This window comes from Lontra canadensis, unplaced genomic scaffold, assembly GCF_010015895.1.
Source record: "Lontra canadensis isolate GAN:19392208 unplaced genomic scaffold, GSC_riverotter_1.0 scaffold103, whole genome shotgun sequence".
NCBI classification, from domain to species: Eukaryota; Metazoa; Chordata; class Mammalia; order Carnivora; family Mustelidae; genus Lontra; species Lontra canadensis.
Genome location: NW_022631097.1, coordinates 557,752 through 579,515, shown reverse-complemented (window position 1 = coordinate 579,515; position 21,764 = coordinate 557,752). Strand labels below are relative to the sequence as shown.

The following is a 21,764-nucleotide window of genomic DNA, read 5'->3' as shown; positions in this document are numbered from 1 at the left end:
CATGTTTACTTTGTCTTTATATATTTGTATGTGTTATATATATTTATACCTATATCTATATCTCTGTCTATATTTATGTATAATTTGTTCAGTCATTTCATTGCAAGTAATATGCAGTTATTATATTACATCATTTTAAAAATTTCAGCATGCATCAAGTGAAAAATTAGGACATTCTTCTGTATAATCCCAGTAATATTCTGTAATATTCAAATCCATTTTAGAATTCCTGCTATTGTCCCAAAAATGTCCTTTGAAGTTTTTAAATTTGATTTAATTTAATTTGATTTAATTAAATTAATTTATTTGACAGAGAGAGACACAGTAAGAGAGGGAATACAAGCAAGGGGAGTGGGAGAGGGAGAAGCAGGCTTCCTACCGAGCAGAGAGCCTGATGTGGGGTTTGATCCCAGGACCCTGGGATCATGACCTGAGCCAAAGGCAGATGGTTAACGAGTGAGCCACCCAGGTGCCCCAAAAGTTTTTTTTTTTTAAAACAGGATCCAGTCAAGTTCATCTATTACATTTTGTTGTTACAGCTCTTTAGTAATTTTTAATTTAGAAAAGCCCACACTTTTTTTCATAACATTAATAACCTTTTGAAGAATGTAACTTTTTAATTAGGATTTTATAGTTTATGTCTATGATAGTAAAGAAATCCTTGAGAGCTCTAAAATCTTCGGCATATGTTAATTTTTTTTTTTTTAATTTATTTATTTCAGAGAGCGTGCGTTTGAAGGGTGGGTGGAAGGGGCAGAAAGGGGAGAGAAGCAGATTCCCTGCTGAGCACAGAACCCATTGCAGGGCTCCATCTCACAACTCTAAGACCTGATAAATATTTTTTTTAGCATAGTAACTTGTAAAATTATCAAGTTTTAGGAATTTATTTTTTTGCAACTAAATTTTCCTAATTTTTATCCTAGGAGAAGGTGTTTTACCATGTTGGGAAAAGGTGACTGAACCGATTGAGGAAGGGAATGATGTGAATGTAAAAAAAATTGGTGATTCTTCAGAAGTGGCTAATATTGAAGAAAGGTATCATCCATGTTGAAAGGAATAAGAAGAGTGACAGTCTAATTTAATTGCCAGCTATTAAGATAGAGCATTTTCTCTTTTTTTTGAAAGATGCATGGTTTTCTTGTTTTTGCTTGAATATGCTTTTAAGTATGATGTCAAAGATAAAACTTATCACATATTGTCACTGATAGCGCTTAGGGAGATATATCAGTTCAAGTAGATTTGACATAGTTTTGGAAAAACTGAGCAAAGTTTTTTCACCCAAGAGAAAAAAATCTGGATAAAATTAATCTTCTCTCAAATAGTTAAATAAATCCCATTTTGGCAAAGAGAAACAAATTAATATTGAGTCTCACATTTGGTGTTACCTCTAAACTATAATTGGGTAAGTCTGGTCACAGAATTTAAAAATTTATGACAAAGATAAAATATCAATATTGAAGTTTATTATTTTCTTAAATATTTGAAATACTTTAGTGTATGTTATGGAAAGGAAAATGACTTCTGATTATTGCTCTATTTACATTATCAATGCTCTTTATCTTAAAGATATATATTTGAAATTTTCAAAATGTATTTTAAAGTGATGCAATGAATATGATATTTCAAAAGTTAATCTACAGGCAATAGATGGACTTCAGAAGGGTTTTTTTGAAGTTGTGTGGAGTGTTGCCTTCTCTGTATTTCCGGAGATGGGGTGGGATTATAGCTTTCATTGGATTTTCAAACGGGGTCGGTGACTTTGAGAAAGGTTAATACTTAGTGTAGTCAGGGGTATCTGTGTCAGGCACACTAAGTGTCAAATACCACATCTTGATTTGCATGTTAAATAATTATTTTTATGATTAGACCTATTAAAGCTGCTATCAGAGAAAAGAAACAGACATTTGAAGACTACTTAGAAGAACAAATTCGGCTGGAAGAACAAGAACTGAAACGAAGACAACTAAGGGTAGGCATTTCCACTATTTTGATTAATTCATTAAGGCTTTAGAGATTTGTTTGTAATTTTCTTTAAAAATAATTTTGAGATAACTTGGATATACCAGAATTAATTCAAATATTGTTCTCTATTTCAGGAAGCCGAAGGATTGTTCCTAATCAAAGCAAAACCAAAACAACCATTCTTGAAACGAGGAGAAGGTTTAGCTAGATTTACTAATGCTAAATCTAAGTCTCAGAAAGGGAGAGAAAATAAACTAGTGACTAATCAGAGCACTCCAGAGGACCAACCTATGTTTAAAATGGATGGACAACAATTCCAGCGGAAAACTGCTCTTATAAATAAAGAACTGTGTACAGAGAACCCGCCTGTTAAAAAGAACAATAAAGGTAGAGCCAAGAGTGATTTCGTCACACTCAGTCAGAAGCCCAAAGTGCTTAAGAGAAGTAACAGGAAAAGTCTTCTTCCAACAGTATTGAAAATACCAGGAGGGAAGAAATATGATGGGCAATTTAGAGATGAGATCAAATTAGAAAAAAAAGTTGAGTCTAATAATAGAGAAAATGTACCTGAGTGTGCAAAACTTTGTGATACTGGTTGCAAAGTCTGGAATAAGACACAAGGGAAAGACAAACTTCCTTTTTCGGCAGGACTGGTCAGCTACATGTCTTCGAATAGCCCAAAACATGAGACCTTGAAAAAGTCAGAATCTTCTCTTGACATTTCTCTTCAGAAAAAGTTAGAGAATTGGGAACGAGAAAAGGAAAAGGAAAATTTGGAGTTAGATGAATTTTTGTTTTTGGAACAAGCTGCTGATGAAATATCATTTTCCAGTAATTCCTCATTTGTACTGAAGATCTTAGAGAGAGACCAGCAGATCTGCAAAGGCCACCGGCTGTCTTCCACCCCTGTCAAAGCTGTGCAGCCGCAGATGGTGACACTGGATCCTGTTACTCAATGTAACCACAATGAGGCTTCAGGCTGTACTGAACCTGAACATGAGGGTGAGTGTGAGGTCACACCCAACCAACCTGATTCAGTCTCCTCATCTGAAGGGTGTAGGGAACAGTCATGTAAAATCAGTAGGAAAGCATTCCAAATGAACACTTCTGAAAATCAGACTCAGTGGAATGTAAGTGATGATGAAGGTGTCACAGACAGTGACAGTAGCACTGACTCTGAGGAGCAACTTGATGTTACTATAAAACCATCAACTGAGGATAAAGAGAGGGGTTTCAGTAGCAGAGAAGACAGTCCACAGGTCTGTGATGGTAAGGACCCTTTTAGGGACACTGGGATTCAAGAAGAAGATAAAAGGAGAGATGTTGATTTAGATCTGTCTGATAAAGATTACAGTAGTGATGAGTCTGTCACTATAGAAAGCTTGAAAAACAAAGTTTCTGAGTCCTCAAGAAGACCCTTATCCATAAGTCTGAGTAAAATTGACTTTGACGATGAAAGAACTTGGACGGACATTGAAGATAATTCATTTAAGCATGATGCTTTTCTGGGGAATGAGGCCATTTATGGGACTCCTCAAACAGCCTACCCTAAGAGTGAAATATGTGTGTCAGACAAAACAATAAAGAGGAAAGTTGCACCCGTCAAGAAGGGAAAAGACTTGAGCAAACCCAGTAGGAGCATAAGCCCTCCTCCTACATCTGATCTCATGATGAAGTTCTTCCCTGCTTTGAAACCAAAACCAAAATCATATTCACACTTGGGAAATGAACCCAAGTTAAACCCAAGTCAAGACCAACCACTTGGTAAGTCAGCATTATAAAATAGGTATCAGAATGTTATAAATTTCACATTTACCTTATTAGTCTGCTATTGGAATGCTTAAAATCCTTTCCTTTCTAGTTGCTCAGTATAAGTCTAATTAGGAGATTTGTTAAAATTTTATTTATTTTGTGGGCCTAAATAATAACCACTAGTATAAGACTCGGATGGGTTGTGATTTCAGATTTTTCAAGTTTAAGCCTATGCCTTATTCTCAAGGCTTTAAAATTAATTTGTTATAAAGTGAGATAACACTTTTGTAACCAGAGAGTACCCAGTTTATGGTTTGTGTCGCTGTAAGATGAACCTTTGTGCTCTTTTAAAAATGATTATGCACTACCTTGCTAAATAAATAGGACCAAGAAGAAATACAGTAAAATTGAAGTTTCCTTTCTTCTCTGGACCTGCCCTCCTAGTTCCCTTTCCTAGTTTTGTAGGTTCCTAGAGGAACCTACATTCCCATTTCCTTTGTATATTCTAAAAAGATTCTGTGTGTATGAAAGCATATGGGTGAGTGGGTATATAATCTTTTTACACAACTGACATGTTTTTTTATATACAATTTTTCACCTTTTTTTTTTTTTTTTAAAGATTTTAGGAGAGAGAGTGCACATGAGCGTGTAGAGGGGGGAAAGGAGGGGAAGGGACAGAGGGAGAGGGAGAAGCAGATCCCCACTGAGGACAGAGCCCTCTGCCCATGCTCAATCCTAGGACCCTGAGATCACGACTTGAGCCGAAGGCAGATGCTTAATCAACTGAGCCACCCAGACACCTTCACCTGATTTATAATAAATTTTGAAGATTGTTCTTTTCCACTTACACATCTGCTTATTCCATTTAATGGCTTTGTAGTACTCTGTTAATGTGATGGGCTTTTAAAATTATTGAAATAGTGAAATATTGAAAAACTCCTTTCTATTGTATCATATTATAAATTCTGAATGACTAGCAAAGCATAGGTGCTTTAAAATACAAATTATAACTTAAACTATTTAAAAAATACTCTGATTTTAAAAGTAGTACTTTTTGCAGAAAGTTTAGAAGCTTTAAAAAATATAGAATGAAAAATGTTTATAACTAAACTATCCAAAGGTAGGTGTGGTGTCATTTTGGGGTATTTCCTTCCAGTCATTTTTCCTATGTATTTTTAATATGGTACAGTTATTTGTTAAAAATTACCTTATCTTTTTTGACCAAGTGTATAATACATATTGGCTATATCTTTAAAACTCTGTGTATTTTTTAAAAAGATTTATTTATTTATTTGAGAGAGAGAGCACACCAGTTGAGCACTCCCTGTTAAGCAGGGAGCCCCATGCGGGGCTTAATCCCAGGACCCTGGGATCATAATCTAAGCCAGAGGCAGTTGCTTACAATTGAGCCACCCAGGTGCCCTTTTTCATGTATTTTAAAAATGGTTGCAGAACACTGTATGAATGCAGCATTATTTTATTCAATAATTTCCTTATTCCTTATTGTTGAATACTTAAATTATTTTTCACTATTAGAAATAACACTGTAATGTGTATTTTTGTGCAAAAATCAGTTTTTCAAAGGGGTAATAGAAGGACAGAAGCATTGACTATTTGACTCTTTTAAATAGCAAATTTGGTGTGGAAAAATTCTTAATTTATATTTCTGTGCCTAGTGGAGGTAAACTTTGATTTTGGTGTTGATTAATGCTTTAGATGTCTTGTGAATTACTTATTAATGTTCTTAAGCTATTTATATATGTGCGTATATTCATTTTTAAAAGATTTATTTATTTTTAAATATTTATTTATTTTAGAGAGAGAGCACGTGCAAGCATGTATAAATGGGGGGGAGGGGCAAAGGAAGAGGGAGACTCCTTGAACAGACTCCTCACTGAGTGGGGAAGCCTGATGTAGGGCTTGATCCTAGGACCCCGAGATCATGACATTAGCAGAAACCAAGAGTTAGACACTCAACTAACTGAGCCACCCAGGTGTCCGTATTTATTTATTTGAGAGAGAGAGCATATGAGCAGGGGGTGGGGCCTGGAGAGGGGAGAGGGAGAGAAGGGAACTCCCCACTGAGCATGGAGCCCAACACGTGGGTTCTCATGAACCCGAGGTCATGACCTGATCCAAAACTGAGTCAGTCATTTAACTGGCTCTATAAAGAATCCTAAATGTACATATTTAAAATTGAAGTATAATTGAAGTATAATTGATGTACAATATCCTGTTAGTTTCAGGTGTACATCATAGTGATTTAGTATTTTTTTTTTTAAAGATTTTATTTATTTATTTGACAGACAGAGATCACAAGTAGGCAGAGAAGCAGGCAGAGAGAGGAGGAAGCAGGCTCCCCGCGGAGCAGAGAGCCCGATGCAGGGCTTGATCCCAGGACCCTGAGATCATGACCTGAGCTGAAGGCAGAGGCTTTAACCCACTGAGCCACCCAGGCGCCCCGTGATTTAGTATTTTTATACATTATAAAATGATCCCATGATAAGTCTAGTTACCATCTGTTACCCTACAAATGTCTTTCAATATTGACTGTTAACAAAAAATATATGTATTAGATGTTAAAAACATTATTTGAATTTCTTTTTATATGTAATGTTAATTCATTGTCCGATTGATACTCTTGAGGTTGAATAATGTTTTTCTTAAATTTAGATTGGTTTCATCTGGAAAGTTAGGCCAATATAATTTTTGTTAGTGTTATTAGAAGCATTGTTTCTTACGCATTTTAATAGTACCAATGTTTACAGTATTTTTGCCTTAGTGTTAAAAGCTAACTATTGTTCTTGCTGCTGAAGGCCTTTTGTGAAGTTCAATATATATGGCCTATGTTATAGGTGACAATGCTCGATCTCAAGTTTTGAGAGAGAAAATTATTGAATTGGAAACAGAAATAGAAAAATTTAAAGCTGAGAACACATCTTTAGCTAAACTTCGCATTGAACGGGAAAGTGCCTTGGAAAAACTTAGGTAAGTTTGCATCTATAAGTTGGGAAAAAATATAATTATTCAGTTTTATCTTCAAGATGATATGTAAAGTATTTGAAATAATTTTTGCCAATCCAACAAAATAAAAAGAAGTGAAATATTTTTCTTTGAAATCTTAACCGCATAAAAATTTTTTAATTAAAATGACCCATTGTAGTCAGAAATGTGTTAAAAGGGGAATTCTCTTAGTTGAGGAGATTACAAATTGAATTTTGAAAAGCATTTAAAAAAATTTATTTATTTGTTAGAGAGAGAGATCACAAGTAGGCAGAGAGGCAGGCAGAGAGAAAGGGGGAAGCAGGCTTCCTGCTGAGCAGAGACTCAGCCCTGATGCAGGGCTCGATCCCAGGACCCTGATATCATGACCTGAGCCGAAGGCAGAGGCTTTACCCCCTGAGCCACCCAGGCGCCCCTTGAAAAGCATTTTGAAGATGTTAATTCAAGTGCTACCTTGGCCATTGCATAAATTTTCTAGGGCTACTGTAACAATGTATAGTTGATCCTGAACAATGTGGAGGTTAGGGGCTCCATCCCCCTGTACAGCCAAAAAGCCACATATAATTTTTGACTCCCTAAAAACTTTGCTACTAATAACATACTGCTGCCTGGAAATCTTACCGATAGTGTACAGTTGATTAACACATGGTTTGTTACATGTGTTATATACATATACTTGTAATAAAGTAAGGTAAAGAAAATGTTAATAAACTTGTAAGGAATAGAAAATACACTTAGAGTACTGTACTGTAAAAATTTGTATGTAAGTGGATCCATGTAGTTCAAACCCATGTCGTTCAAGGATCAACTGTACACACAAACTAAGTGGCTTAAAACCACAGGAATTTACTCTGTCAGTCCTTGGTATTTCTTGGCTTATCGTTGGACATTTGGGTTGTTTCTACCTTTTGGTTATTGTGAATAATGCTGTTAACGTTGGTGTGTAAATATCTGTTCAGGTTCTTTGTTCTTTTGGGTATATACCCAGGGGCGGAATTGCTGGGTCATATGGCCGTTCTATACTTAATTTTTTGAGGAACCACCATACTGAGTGGTTACACCAGTTTACATCACATTAACTGATTTGATATGTTGAGCCAGCCTTCACTTCCAGGGATGAATCCCACGAGGTCATGGTGTAAATCCTTTTAAAGTGCTGTTGGATTTGGTTTGCTAGTATTTATTGAGGATTTTTATATATGTTTGCATCAGGGATTGTCCCATAGTTTTCTTGTGGTGTCATTGTCTGGCTTTGGTGTCCAAGTGACTGCCCTCATGAAATGCGTTTGAAAGTATTTCTTCTCTTTTTTGGAAGAGTTTAGGCAGGATGGGTATTAATTATTTTTTGAATATTTGCAGGAATTTACTTGTAAAGCTATCTGGTCCTGGTTCTTGGGAGATTTTTGATTACTGATTCAATTTCCTCATTATTGTTCTGTTCAGGCTTTCTGGTTCTTCTCAATTCAGTTTTGGAGGGGCACCTGGGTGGCTCAGTGGTTTAAGCCTCTGCCTTCAGCTCAGGTCATGATCTCAGGGTCCTGGGATCGAGCCCCGCATCGGGCTCTCTGCTCCGCGGGGAGCCTACTTCCTCCTCTCTCTGCCTGCCTCTCTGCCTACTTGTGATCTCTGTCTATCAAATAAATAAATAAAATATTTAAAAAAAATCAATTCAGTTTTGGTATGTTGTATATTTCTAGGAATTTATCTGTTTCTTCTAGATTATCCAGTTTTGGGGATAATATTGCTCACAATATGATCTTTTTTATTTCTGGGGGCATCTATAGTAAAGTGTCCTCTTTATGATTTTTTTTTAGTTTTCTCTCTTTCTTAGGTCTAGTAGGGGTTTGTTGATTTTGTGTTTTTTCCTTCTGAGACTTCCACAACGAATGTATTGGATCTCATGGGCTTTCTTCATTCTTGTTCATTCTTTTTCTTTTTTTCCTCTAACTGACCTCAAATTACGCATCTTTGAGTCAGATTCTTTCTTCTGCTTGACTAAGTCTGTTGTTGAAGCTCTCTATTGTATTTTTTTCACTTTACTGATTGTATTCTTCAGCTCCAGAATTTCTGGTTTTTAAGTTTTATTTATTTATTTTTAAGTAATCTCTACACCCCACATGGGACTCACACTCATGAAACCTGAGATCAAGAGTCACATGCTCCCCTGACTGAGCCAGCCAGGTGCCCCCTCTTTTTAAAGTTTTATTTATTTATTTAGTTTTTAATAACTGTGTTTTTTAAAAATTATTTCTATCTCTTTGTTGAACATCTTGTTTTCTTTCGTGTATTATTTGCTGATTTTGTTGAGTTGTTTATCTGTGTTCTCTTGTAGTTTGCTGAGCTGCTTTAAAATAGTTATTTTGAATTCTTTGTCAGGCAATTCTTAGATCTGCATTTCTTTGGGATTGATTGCTGAAACTTTATTAGTTGCCTTTGGTGGTGTCACATTTGCCTGATTCTAATGTAACCTTGTGTTGACATTTTTGCATTTGAAAGGGCAGAAAACTCTTTCTTTACAGACCAGTTTTGGCAGATAAAGACCTATCCCAACTGGATCCCTGGACTGGTGGCCAGATTCTAGGATTACAGTTGAATGGGATTGTAGTGTGGCTCTTGCTGGGTCCATACTGGAGTCCATAATTGGCGGGTCTCTCTCTCTCTCTTTTTTTCCTTCAAGATTTTATTTATTTATTTGAGAAAATGAGAGAGAGAGCACGAGACAGGGGAGGGTCAGAAGGAGAAGCAGACTCCCTACTGAGCAGGGAGCTCCACGTGGAACTCAATCCTGGGATTCCAGGATCATGACCTGAGTCGCTTAACCAACTGAGCCACCCAGGCATATTGGTGGGTCTCTTAACAGGGGCATGGTGGATGTAGTTCCTACTAGATCCCCAGTTGGACAGGATTGCTTGTAGGACTACAGTCCAGCAGTGCTGAGGCTAGTCATGGGGCTGTTTCCAGGTCTGCTGTTAGTGTGCAGATAGTGGGTCTGTTACCAGGGATAAAAATGGGTGTGACTCCTGCCAGGTTTTTGAGCATCCTCCTGCTGGGCCCCTGGGTGAGCAGGACTGCCTCCAGTACCACGATACAGCCAGGCTAGAGCCACGTTACAGGACTGTTTCACATTTTATAGTCATGACTGAGGTCTGTGGGCCTGTTACCAGGGACACAGATGGGTTTGGCAGATGGGCTTGGGGTTTCTCAACCTCCTATCTGGATGGTAGAGCTCCCACAAAAGTACTTTTATCTGTGTATGGCTGTCAGCTTGTTTTTTGTGTAAAGAGATGTGAGCTGGGACCTCCTGTTCTACCATCTTGATATGTCCCTCTCCCTATGCTCTTAACAGAACATCAAAACACACCTGGGTTATGATAGTTCCTCTGATCAATATTCTCCTAAGCTAAGACACCAAGTCCTCACACTGGTCTATTAGACCCTAATTCATTTGGCTCTCTGTTTTATTTTTTGATACTTTTTCTACTTTTCTGTTTCAACTTTGTTTTATCCACCCTGGCCTCCTGTAATCTTTGACCACATCAGGCATATTCCTACCTCAGGGCTTTTGCATGTGATGTTCCCTCTTTCTGAACTTATGGCTGATATCCTTATGGCTGTTTTCTCAGTTCCTTCAGGTTTTACGTAAAATATTATCTCAGCAAGATGACCTCATCCATAATTTCAATCTCCTTGATACTTCTTACCCTTATTCTTTGCATTATTTTTCTCCTTCTAATATGCCATGTATTTTATTTATCTTGTTATTATCTTCCTCTTCCATTAGAATGAAAAGCTCCATGGGAGTAAGGGTGTTTATTTTTTCACTGGTTTCTCCAGTACCCAGGATAGTGCTTGATTCATAGTAGGTGCTCAATGAATATTTGTTGGAGGAATGCTTTATGGAGTTAACTGACAGTTATTTCAGTACTGTGGATTGAAGATGGATTCATGAAGACCAGCAGCTCCTCCATTCCAGGCTGTCACTGATATTCCATTTCATATGACATGTGGATTACTCCATTAAGATGGTCCCTTTAGGGCGCCTGGGTGGCTCAGTGGTTAAGGCCTCTGCCTTCGGCTCAGGTCATGGTCCCAGGGTCCTGGGATCGAGCCTCACGTCGGGTGCTCTGCTCAGCAGGGAGCCTGCCTCCTCCTCTCTCTCTGCCTGCCTCTCTGCCTGCTTGTGATCTGTCTGTCAAATAAATAAAAATCTTTAAAAAAAAATGGTCCCTTTAAATGATAACGTGGTTTGGTCATTTTAGGAAAGAAATTACTGACTTTGAACAACAGAAAGCAAAAGAATTGGCTCGAATAGAAGAGTTTAAAAAGGAGGAAATGAGGAAGCTACAAAAGGAACGCAAAGTTTTTGAAAAGTATACTACAGTTGCAAGAACTTTTCCAGATAAAAAAGAACGTGAAGAAATACAGGTATGTCAGTTGTTTATGTTAGACTTACGTGATATGTTTGTCCCAGTGCTGTGGGGCACACAGTAGGAGGGCTGTCCCTTGCTCTCCTCCCTCGGGCCCTGGAATATCAGAGTTTGTAGGAATATCAGAGTGATGTGTCAAAGAGAAATGGGGTGTCAGTTTTTTTTAAACATTTTTAAAAAAAGATTTATTTATTTATTTGAGAGCAGGGAGAGGGGCAGAGGGATAGGAAGCAATTCCTTAAGCAGACTCCTTGCTGAGTGTGGAGCCCAACGTGGGGCTTGATTTCAGGACCCTGAGAACGTGATCTGATCTGAAATCCAGAGTCAGATGCTTAACTAGCTGAGCCACCCAGGGGCCCCTGGGTATCAATTTATTAATCATCCATTGACTCAGTAAGTTATCGGTCTGAGACGGCATGAGGAACATTTTTTGTAGTCTGACTTTTAAAGAACAAGATGTATCAGTTCTTTTCTTAGTAGAGGCTTCCAAAAAAAAAAAAAGACTACAGTAATTCCATGGATGAATTAAGAAACCAAGAGTTGGAAATTCACCAGCATCATGTTGTGTTGATCTGATTGGCACCCCTAACACCAAATACTGTTACTTCCAGTCATTTATACAAATTTAAGGCCCCTACACTAACTGGGTATTTAATTTTAAAACTTATCAACTGATAGGCCAAGTAATCAGTCCTCTTCATTTCAAAGTTAGAATGGACATAATCAGAGGAATGTAGTAGTTAAAAATAACTACTGCAGGGGCACCTCGGTGGCTCAGTCAGTTAAGCATCCTGACTCTTGGTTTTGGCTCAGGTCCTGAGATTGAGCTCCACATCAGGCTCCATACTTTGCATGGAGTACATTCTAGTTTCTCTCTTCATTTCCCTGTCCCTCCCCCCATGCTCTCTTTCACTCTCTAAAGTAAATAAACCTTTAAAATAAATAAAAATAACTAATTTCTAGCTAAAACTCAACTTTCTAGAAAAAAATAGGTGAATATATTTGTGACATTGACATATGCAAAGATTTCTAAGAGGACACAAAGGACTAAGTACAAAGAAAACATGGACATACTGAATTTCATTACAAGTAATACTTCAGTGGTACCTGGGTGGTTCAGTCAGTTAAGGATCTGCCTTCGGCTCAGGTCATGATCCTGGAGTCCTGGGATTGAGCCCTCGTCAGGCTCCCTGCTCAGCAGGGAGTCTGCTTCTCCCTCTGCCTCTGCCCCTTCCTCTTGTTCTGCTTGCTTTTGCTTATTCTCTCTCTCTCAAATAAATAAGTAAAATCTTAAAAAACAAACAAGTAAAACTTCAGTTTACCAAAGAAAACATTTTAAAAGTCTCTCCATTGCTCATGGTATAAAGTACAAACTCTTCCATATTTTAGATACTAGTATTTTTGGGGTGCCTGGGTGGCTCAGTTGGTTAAGCGTCCAGCTGTTGATCTCAGCTCAGGTCTTGATCTCAGGGTTGTGAGTTCAAAGCCCCGCATTGGGCTCCATACTGGGTGTGGAACCTACTTAAAAAAAAATAAATAAATAAAAGTAAATACTAGAATTTTTGAGTTTCAGTCTCTGCTTTCTCCCGTCTCATGTAGTATACCTTCCTTGAGAAAGCTCATCTGCAAACCCAAACTTAAGTTGTAACATGCCATGTCAACTAGGGTCTTTAAATCTATTTATTTATTTTTGTGGGAAGAAACATATGCTGTTACGTTTTTGTTTAATGCTCAGTTTATTGAATCTAGTATGTTAGACATTAACAATCTATTTCATAGTTTTGGAAATCATTCCTGAACGCTCTTTGTACTTTGATAGTGTTGACTTAAGCATTAGACCCTTTTCAAACTTGATTATTGTGTGTGGCCATGGGTATTCATTATTTCTTTCTGGTTTTGTTACACTTCTTCTTTTTCTTACACTATGCAAGTATGACTTTAAGAAATATATACGTAATAAAAACAAACCTATATTTATTGCTACTCTTCTACTTACTAAATCATTAAAAGAATAGAGATGGTATATTCAACCTTCTTTTATATTATAGTTTTTGAAAATATTAACTCTTTTCTTTTGGGTGTTCATTCTTTCAGCAGATTGATTTGAGAACCCTTTATCATGAGCATTGGGGAATTGTTGATGAAGACGACATTTCTGTCCTCCTGGAATTTATATTCATCATTATTGATTTATGGCCTTTTACAGACTCAAGTTACTCTAATTTATTACAAAAATTTTCTTTTTGATAATCAAGTGGCCCCAATTTGGCCAGTGGGAGCCTTGTATGTACATCGGCTTCCTTGTCCTTTAGCTTTGCCTTTGCCCTTACATGGTTGAAATTATCCCTGCTTTCTCTAACAACTGGTTATTTCAGATAACCTGGTTTTTGCTTTTGTTTTTCTTCAACCTACCCCAGATCTGGAATCAGCCACTGTCTAGGGAGCCCTATTGTCTTACTACTAGGGAGTCATATGAGGATTGGTGGTCAATGGCAGTGGTATCTTTGCTGTTGGTGCCTGTCACAGTGCACAGCTGGGGAAGGGTGATGACTTTCTGAAGTAATGAGTTCACACTGATTCTTTTATCTTAATCATGTAACATTATCCCAATTTTTATGCAGTGAGTTTTCATTGACCATTTTACACATTGATGTTCAGTCAGATCTCTGCTGAGTTACCAACATGTGTATCTGTTTCTTCATTCAGAAGGTAATTGAGGGTCCAGGATCTATGAGGTGCTATGTAGTGAGCTGGTTAGCTCTGTTTGGATGTTTCAAATTTAACTTACCTTATTCCTACTAAATCTGCCTTTTCTTCGGACTTTTTACCCATTCACACCCGCGATAAAAAGAGGTCTAGACTTTTTCCACCTTCAAATTCCATCAGTAATAGTTTCTTTTGACTTTATCTTCTGCATATCTTTTTTATCCTGACCCCTTCTCTTTCTCTTCTTCACACATATTCCTTCTAGCTGTTACTTTAAATCCTATTTTCTAGTCCTTTTGACCAAGTATATTAATATTTGTCACTCCCTCTATGATTCTATTCTTTTGACCCCTTTAGGACCTTCCAATTCATTGGTTTCCCTCACCTTCCTATGTCCTTAAACCCCAGAGACAGTTCTAGTCATTTCTATAAGTGTATTCTTTATTCCCTTTTTCTCAAGCCATCATATTTTGTTGGCAAAACTATAAGCCTGGCATTTCCTACCTCCTACATCTTTGTGCCCATAACACTTGGTTTAGCTGGATGAAAAATTTAATGGGGAGAAGGTCCATGCTTATGGGGAAGCCCTGCTTATGTACCAGGTCTCACCCCTTCACCACCTACAGCCCTGCTCCAGCATTTCTTGTTTCTCTAACACCATCCATTTCCACTCTACTGAATCTTGCCATCAGTGTACCCACTTGCTGTTACTTCTTAAAATCTCTCTTGCCCCCATACTCCTTCGGTCACAACCATGTTTCTTTGTAGCAAAACTCCTTGGAAGTGTTGTCTGTTTCACAGTCTTTCATTTCAACTCCTGTTTTGTCTACAACATGCTTCCCTCTGCACCACTTCTTTGAAACTGCCCCTGTTGCGGTTCCCAGTCTCTCCCTGATGGGGGAGCTTGTGGTCCTCATGTGACTTGGCTGTCAGCAGCACACGACTCCTCATCAGCGCTTTGATTCGTTTGACTCTGTTTGACTCACCTGATGCTCTGGGTTTTCCCCTTACCTGGTTGATGCCTTGCCTTGTCCTCTTTGTCTTTTTCCTCCTCTTTAACTTAATGGTGGAGGCCACCCAGCCAGGAGGAGGTTCTGTCCTTCTTTGATGATCTTCTCTAGTTTCATGCCTTCAGTTGGGATTTACATGCTAAAGACTTACATATTTAAATCCTGGCCTGGACCTGCTGGATGTGCTGATCTGGTCAGCATGTGTCTCCATGTGTCTCCATGTGTCTCCAAATGAACTTCTGAACTTCCCTTCTCCAGCCTTCTCCATCTCAGGTGGGAGTATCCCTGACTTCCCACATGCTCGGGCCAGAAACCTAGGATTGTTCACTTCTCTTTCTCTCACGCTGCATGCTCATCTGTCAGAAACCTACCCAGACTTGAGCTGCCATCTCTGAGTTCAAGGACTGGCTGACCACAGCTCTGCTCCTGCCCTGTCTTTTCCATGGGCTGTTTACCATGTAGCAGCCAGTAGTTCTTCTGAAAGACGCCAGGTCTCCTCTCTTCCCTCTCTGCCCATGGTCCTTTAATGGCTCCACTTTTTTCTTATAGGTAGAGCCACAGTCCTTACAGCCTCAAGTTCCTGTATGATCTGGTGTTCTTTCACCTTTTTCATGCCATCTCCTCTGTGTCATTCATTCTGCCCCAGCTCACTAGCCTGCTTGCTGTTCTGCGACTGTGCCCAGGCACTCTCCTCTCTGGTGTATTACTGCTGGTGCTTTTAGCAGTGCTTTTTCCCAGAAGAGCCACATGGCTCATTCTGAACCTCCTTCAGGTCTCTGTTCAGTGAGATCTGCTGTAGTGTGTACTGCAGCCTCCCGTCCCCGCAACTGCAGCCTCCCTTCCCCACAACATTGCTTTCTTCTGCCTACCTTGCCTTTTCTTCCCTAGGGCCTGGCACCTTCCACAAAACTCTCCCTGCAATCTTTTTGTTCTTCATATTCCAGGGACCCAGAACAGTACCTGATAGTAGGTGTTTTATAAATATTCATTGCTGTTGAATTATTTTTTAACCTTATTGAGGAATCATTGAAAAACATAAGAATATATACTTAAAATGTACAGTGTGATGATTTTATATATATACATAGCAAGGTCGAGATGGTAACACGCCCATCACCTGACATAGTTAACTCTGTGTGGGTGTGTGTGCTGAGAATGCTTAAGAATTGCTCTCAGCAACATTTGCTGTCAGTGTACACCACTGTATTATTACTGTAGTCACCATGTCATATGCTGCTCCTCAGAACTTATTCGTCTTATAACTGAGGGTTTCTATCGTTTGACCTTCATCTCTTTCCCCCAGCGCATGGCAACCACCATTCTGTTGTTTCTATGAAATTGGCTTTTTTCTTTTTTTCTCTATGATTTCACATGTGATACCATACAGTATTTGTCTTTCTCTGTTTGGCTTATTTGCTTTTGAATCTTAACCTATTTAGACTTCTGTGTTACCATTTTGGTATATATAAGACTCTTTGCCCACATGATGATAATATTTACCAGTTAGAAATTTCTCATTTATTGGTTATACTCCACAATTTTAAAAATAGGGAGGCTGGTGTTCAGGGAGGTTAATACCTTGTTTCAAGAGCTTTTAAGACACAGAACTGGGATTTGAGCCCTGATCTCTCACCCAAACCCAGAGTTCATGCTCCCTGTGACGTGACCACCCCCCAAGGGAGGTTCTTCGAGTCCTAGTCTCTTCCTGTCACCTGGTTGCTTTTTGGCAGTCATGGGGCTTACATGAGAATGGATGGATGTCAAGTTTTACATATGTATTAATGAGCTGCTTAGGGCTTCTCACTGCCTTTAGGCTCACATCAGGTCAGTTCTCAGTTGGTGAGCAATGATGTCTTACTTTCACCCATGCCCCTTGCCTCTGCTCCCAGGCACTCCCCATATTTTGCACCCACATGAGCCATGTAGGTTACTAATTTTTCCTTAGTTCTGACATTAATCTCAATTTTTGTGTAATTGGACATTGCTTCTAGACATTTCCAGGAATTTCTTTCTTCACATGGGTCATTTAGTGCGTCCGAAACAGATCATTTTCTTTCTTTCTTTCTTTTTTTAAAAGATTTATTTATTTATTTGACAGAGAGAGAGAGAGGTCACAAATAGGCAGAGAGGCGGGCAGAGGGAATGGGGGAAGCAGACTCCCTGCCAAGCGGAGATCCTGATGCAGAGCTCTATCCCAGGACCCTGAAATCATGACCTGAGCCAAAGGCAGAGGCTCAACCCACTGAGCCACCTAGGCTCCCCGAAACAGATCATTTTCTTAAAACCAATTTCTTCTCATGAATTTCAAGTAGAATCTGTTTTCAGGACTGATAGTTTTGACTTTGAATCTTATTCATCTGTTTACCAAACTCTTCCTTTAATTAGTCATAAATTCCTCTTAATTTTTTCTTACCAGATAATCCCCTATTTATCTCTCTTCTTCAATTAATAGCTTAGTATAGACCTTTATTACCTCATGGCAGTGTTATTGCAGTGACTCCTAAGTGGTGCCTGCCTCCTTCTGGAATCAGTTTTGTTGATGGTATAAGGTGAGGCTCTAACCTGAACCCCAGTCCCTTTCATGAAAAACTTATTATTTTTGAAATGTGATTGACCAAGCTTTCCCTTTTCTACTCTCTATGCTAGGGCAGCACTTCTATTTTGTTGGTGTGTCTCTTTTCTTCTCTTGCATTGTTTTAATCCTAGTGGTTTTTTGTTTTTTTTTTTTTTTTTTTTTTTTTTTTTTGAGAGGTTTTGAAACAGCAGGTAGCAGATTTACAGGAAGATTTGAAAAGAAAGGAAGCAAAATGGTCAAGTACACAAGGCCGTCTTAGAAGCCAGATAGAAATGTTGGTCAGAGAGAACACAGACCTCAGGGAAGAAATAAAAGTGATGGAAAGGTTCCGACTTGATGCCTGGAAGAAAGCAGAAGCTACTGAGAGCAGCATCAGGATGGGTCCCTGTGTGGCTGCCACGAAAAGAGATGGGTCCATGGTACGTTTGAGGCTGGTTTCGTCAAGTCAGGGTGTTAAATACCTGAGTGATCCAATTTATAGACCTGAAACCTAGAGGGTGTTTGCCAGGGCTGGGGGTGGGGATTGGGAATGGAGAGTTGCTGTTTAATGGGAACAGAGTTTCAATTTTGCAAGAGGAAAAGAGTACTGGAGCTGGGTGGATGTGAGGGTACACAGTAGTGTGTATGTGCCTTGTGCTGCTGACCTGTACACTTAACAGTAGTTAAGGCGGTGAACGTTATGTATATTTTACCACATTTGAACAATTCTTTTGGGCATTGCTTTGCAGAGTTTTCAAATTCATTTTTAGAATTCTTTTAAAAGAATTATAGCACAATAGGCAGATAATCTTAGTTAAAACAGGCCAAGTGAAGTTTTTCTTGCAGTGAGTCACATGCATATGAACCTTTCAAATCAGATAATTAGTCTTTCATTCATCTATATTCACAATTATCATGTGCCAGACACTGATTTTGGGCACTGGGAATAAAGCAATTAACAAAATAGGTGAACTTCCTTGCCCTCTTAGAATTTTTACTCTAGTGGTGGGAGGTCTATAAAGAAGATAGATAATAAAATATATGGTGTGTTATATAGTGACAAGAACCAAGGAGAAAAAAGCAGGAAAAGGGGATGATAACTGTTGGGGTGAGGGGTGTTGCTGTTTTAGACAGGATGGCCAAGGAAAGCCTTACTGAGAAAGTGACATTTGAGTAATGGCCCATAGTATTAAATATATTGAATATATTAATTTAAATATATATAAGTATTATGTTTTAAATATAAATATAATAAAGGGGTGCCTGGGTGAGAGTAGAGCCCATAGAGGAGCCTGAGGCCCAGAGGCTGTCTGCCTCGTGGGCCTGAGCATGAGTATGGCTGAGGCTGGTGGAGCTACAGGGGAGTAATGGGGAGAATGGTAGGGGATGCGATCAGAGATGGGACAGAGGGAGTTGGGTGCCAGGTTCATTAGGCCTTAATCAGTTCCTGTAAGCCCTTGGGTGTTTCCTCTGAGAAGGCCCCCCTGCCCCAGCCCAGAAGGGCTGTGATTGGAGTTGACTTATCTTTTGTTTTAGTAAGTGTACCTTGTCTGCTGTCTACTGTAGACTGAACAGGGAGTGGAGGGGCATAAACACAATTGGGAACACTAGTTAGGAGACCGTTGGAGTAATTCACACCAGAGAGAACAGTGGCTTAAGACTAGGGGAGAAGCAGTGGATGGCTGAGAAATGGACAGGATTTATTAATGAGCTGGACATGGGGTATGACAGCAAGGAAGGAGTCAAGAGTACAGTTTCCAAGTGCAGTATAGTGTTTTGGCATACTAGAATTTCCATTTATTGTAAGACAAGAAGAGAACATGTTTTTCTTGGGGCCATGGATATTAGGATCTCAGGTTTAGACAGGGTAAGTTTGAAATGCCTACGGAGAAGTTTGAAAATGTGGAGATGTTACCTGGGCAGCTATGCACATATCAGGAGAAGGTTAGGTTGGAGCTAGAAGTTTGGGGTTCATCAGGATGTGTGGTAAAAGTTTTAGGCTGGCAGAGATCACCAGTGCTGAAAGTGTGGGTAGTGAAGAGATCCACACACTGAGCCAGAGTGTGAGAAGACGGGGGATGAGGAGAATGGTTAACCAGAGAGGATAGAGTAAAGGAGGCCAGAGTGGTGTCTGTCCTGAGAGCCAAGAAAAGAACGGACTTCTAGGAGAAGAGACTGGACAGCGGTTTCAAAAGCTGCTGCTAAATTAGACAAGGGCTGAAAATTAGTCATTAGATTTACCAGGTAGGGATGTATAGAAGATAAAAGCCTGATTGGATGAAAGACAATGAGAAGTTTCAAACAGTTTAAGAACCTTGTGGAGAGGTTTTACAGTAAATGTAAAGAGATGGGGTGTTGGCTCTAAGGAAAGTTTTTTTTTTTTTAATGGAAAAATTAAGTGTTTATGTATTGGTAGGATTGATTCAGTAAAGAGGAAAATACTGATGCAGGAGAACGTGGGAGAATTGTTGAAGCAATGTTCATAAATGAGAGGAGAGGGGATTTAGGGAATGAAGAGAGGGGCTGGACTTGGCTGGACAGCACGTGCCCTGTGGCAGAATGTTGAAGGTGTGGACTCTGGGCTTGATGTGTGGTGCCTGCTGGTGGGAAGTTCCCTCCTAATGCCTTCACATTGTCAGTGAAGTAGGAAGCTTGGGCATCAGCTGAGAGTGAGGATAGAAAAGTGTAGGAGGTTCAAGTAGATGGGAGAAAGTGTGACATTGTCGTCTAAGGGAGTGGAAAGCAAAGGGACTGAGGAAGTGTAGCCTGATTCCTGGGCTGCTTTGGGGACCAGTGTAGGTTAGAGGTCATATATTTCAAGTGAGAATGTTTGTATCATTTTCTTGTTGAGCTTTTTGGTTGTAGGGTGGTGGAGAATTATATTTTATAAGAGGTGTGGTCATCCAGTGAATACCACAGAGTGAGTGAGGGGCAGGGAAGGTGACAGTATATGCAGCCAGAATGACTGCAGTGAACCATGTAAGCTGTGGACATAGCAAATCTGTATGGATCAGTGAATTGTAGGACCTTGTAGATTGGTGGAGTTAGGGTGTTAGTTGAATAAGCTAGAAGGATAGGATATGACAGTCAGAAGAGAGTGGAATTCTTGCCTCTTCCCATTTTATTAAAACAGCTTCCCTAAACAGAGAAATTTGAAAGAATAGTATGATGATGATCAGGTGACCTGAATAGTCACCTAGATATGACCGCTGTTGACATTTTACCACTTGTATATGTGTGTTTTGCTGGACCATTTGAAGCTAATTGCAGAAATCATGGCATTTTACTGCAAAATACTTTAGCATTTTATTAAATGACATTGGCTTTTTGAATGTCTAATTTGAATGTCTAATTAGGCTAATTATTTTGTAGAATACTGCACTTGCTGGCTTTGAGGGCTTAGAAATTGAGATCTTTGCAGTTATTGATAATTACAGATAATTACAGATAATGACTGCATGACTGAGGTAGGATGGAGTAGGTCAGGAAACAGAAACGAAGGCAGTGGAGTTATCTCTGGCAATGGGTACGTGTGGCTGAATCATGGACGTGAGAAGCAGAGCTGGGACAGGGGTGGTTAGGGAGGAGAGAGATTTGTTGGAAGTGGTGACAGGGAGCAAGGAAGACCTCTACCATACCCCAAACCTAGGGGTGTGAGTTCGGAGGGTGAAAAACTTCTGTCCCTAGAAGGGGGCTATGGGGAGTCATCATCTCAGTAGGGAGCTAGGGCTCAAAGTGAGAGCAAGATGGTAAGGGACATGCTCACAGGAGAGGTTGAGATAAAGGGGTTTTGCTGATACTGAGTTCCTGTGCTCTTCTTTGGCTAATCTGATAACAATCACAGTAGACTCTTTTATTTTATGTTGTCTGTTATCCCCTCACTGGAAGAATGAATACACAGTTGACCTTTGAACCACATGTGTTTGAACTGTGCAGGTCCACTTCTATGCAGATTTTTTTCAATAAATAGAGTATAACAATGTAAATATATTTTCCCTTCCTTAAGATTTTAATAACTTTTTTTTTTTGCTCTAGTGGACTTTATTGTAATAATACAGTGTGCAATACATATGCCATACAGGATATGTGTTTATATGCTGCTTATGTCATCGGGATGGCTTCCAGACGACAGTAGGCTGTTGGTAGTCACATTTTGGGGGAGTCAAAAGTTACACATGGATTTTCAGGTGTGTGGGGTGGTCATTGCCCTTAGTCCCCCCTCCCTGCAGTGTTTTTCTGGATCCACTGTATATCTGAAGGTGGGGTGTGTGTGTAGTTCATTCCTAAATAATAGTTTGTTCCCTCTGACCTGTAGTGAAAAATAAAATGAAAACATAAATGAATAAACTT

The 21,764-nt window shown here is 39.2% G+C and overlaps 1 protein-coding gene across 3 annotated transcripts in view; it reads left to right on the top strand.

Moving 5' to 3' along the window:
• Positions 1-21,764, top strand: part of CENPJ (centromere protein J) — a 63,146-nt gene that overhangs the window by 18,697 nt on the left and 22,685 nt on the right. For all 3 annotated transcript variants that reach the window (XM_032838179.1, XM_032838181.1, XM_032838180.1), the window contains 6 exons: positions 924-1,035; positions 1,867-1,969; positions 2,097-3,726; positions 6,570-6,702; positions 10,977-11,142; positions 17,612-17,854. In XM_032838179.1, the coding sequence (XP_032694070.1) occupies positions 924-1,035; positions 1,867-1,969; positions 2,097-3,726; positions 6,570-6,702; positions 10,977-11,142; positions 17,612-17,854 (2,387 nt within the window). The remainder of the gene's footprint in view (positions 1-923; positions 1,036-1,866; positions 1,970-2,096; positions 3,727-6,569; positions 6,703-10,976; positions 11,143-17,611; positions 17,855-21,764) is intronic.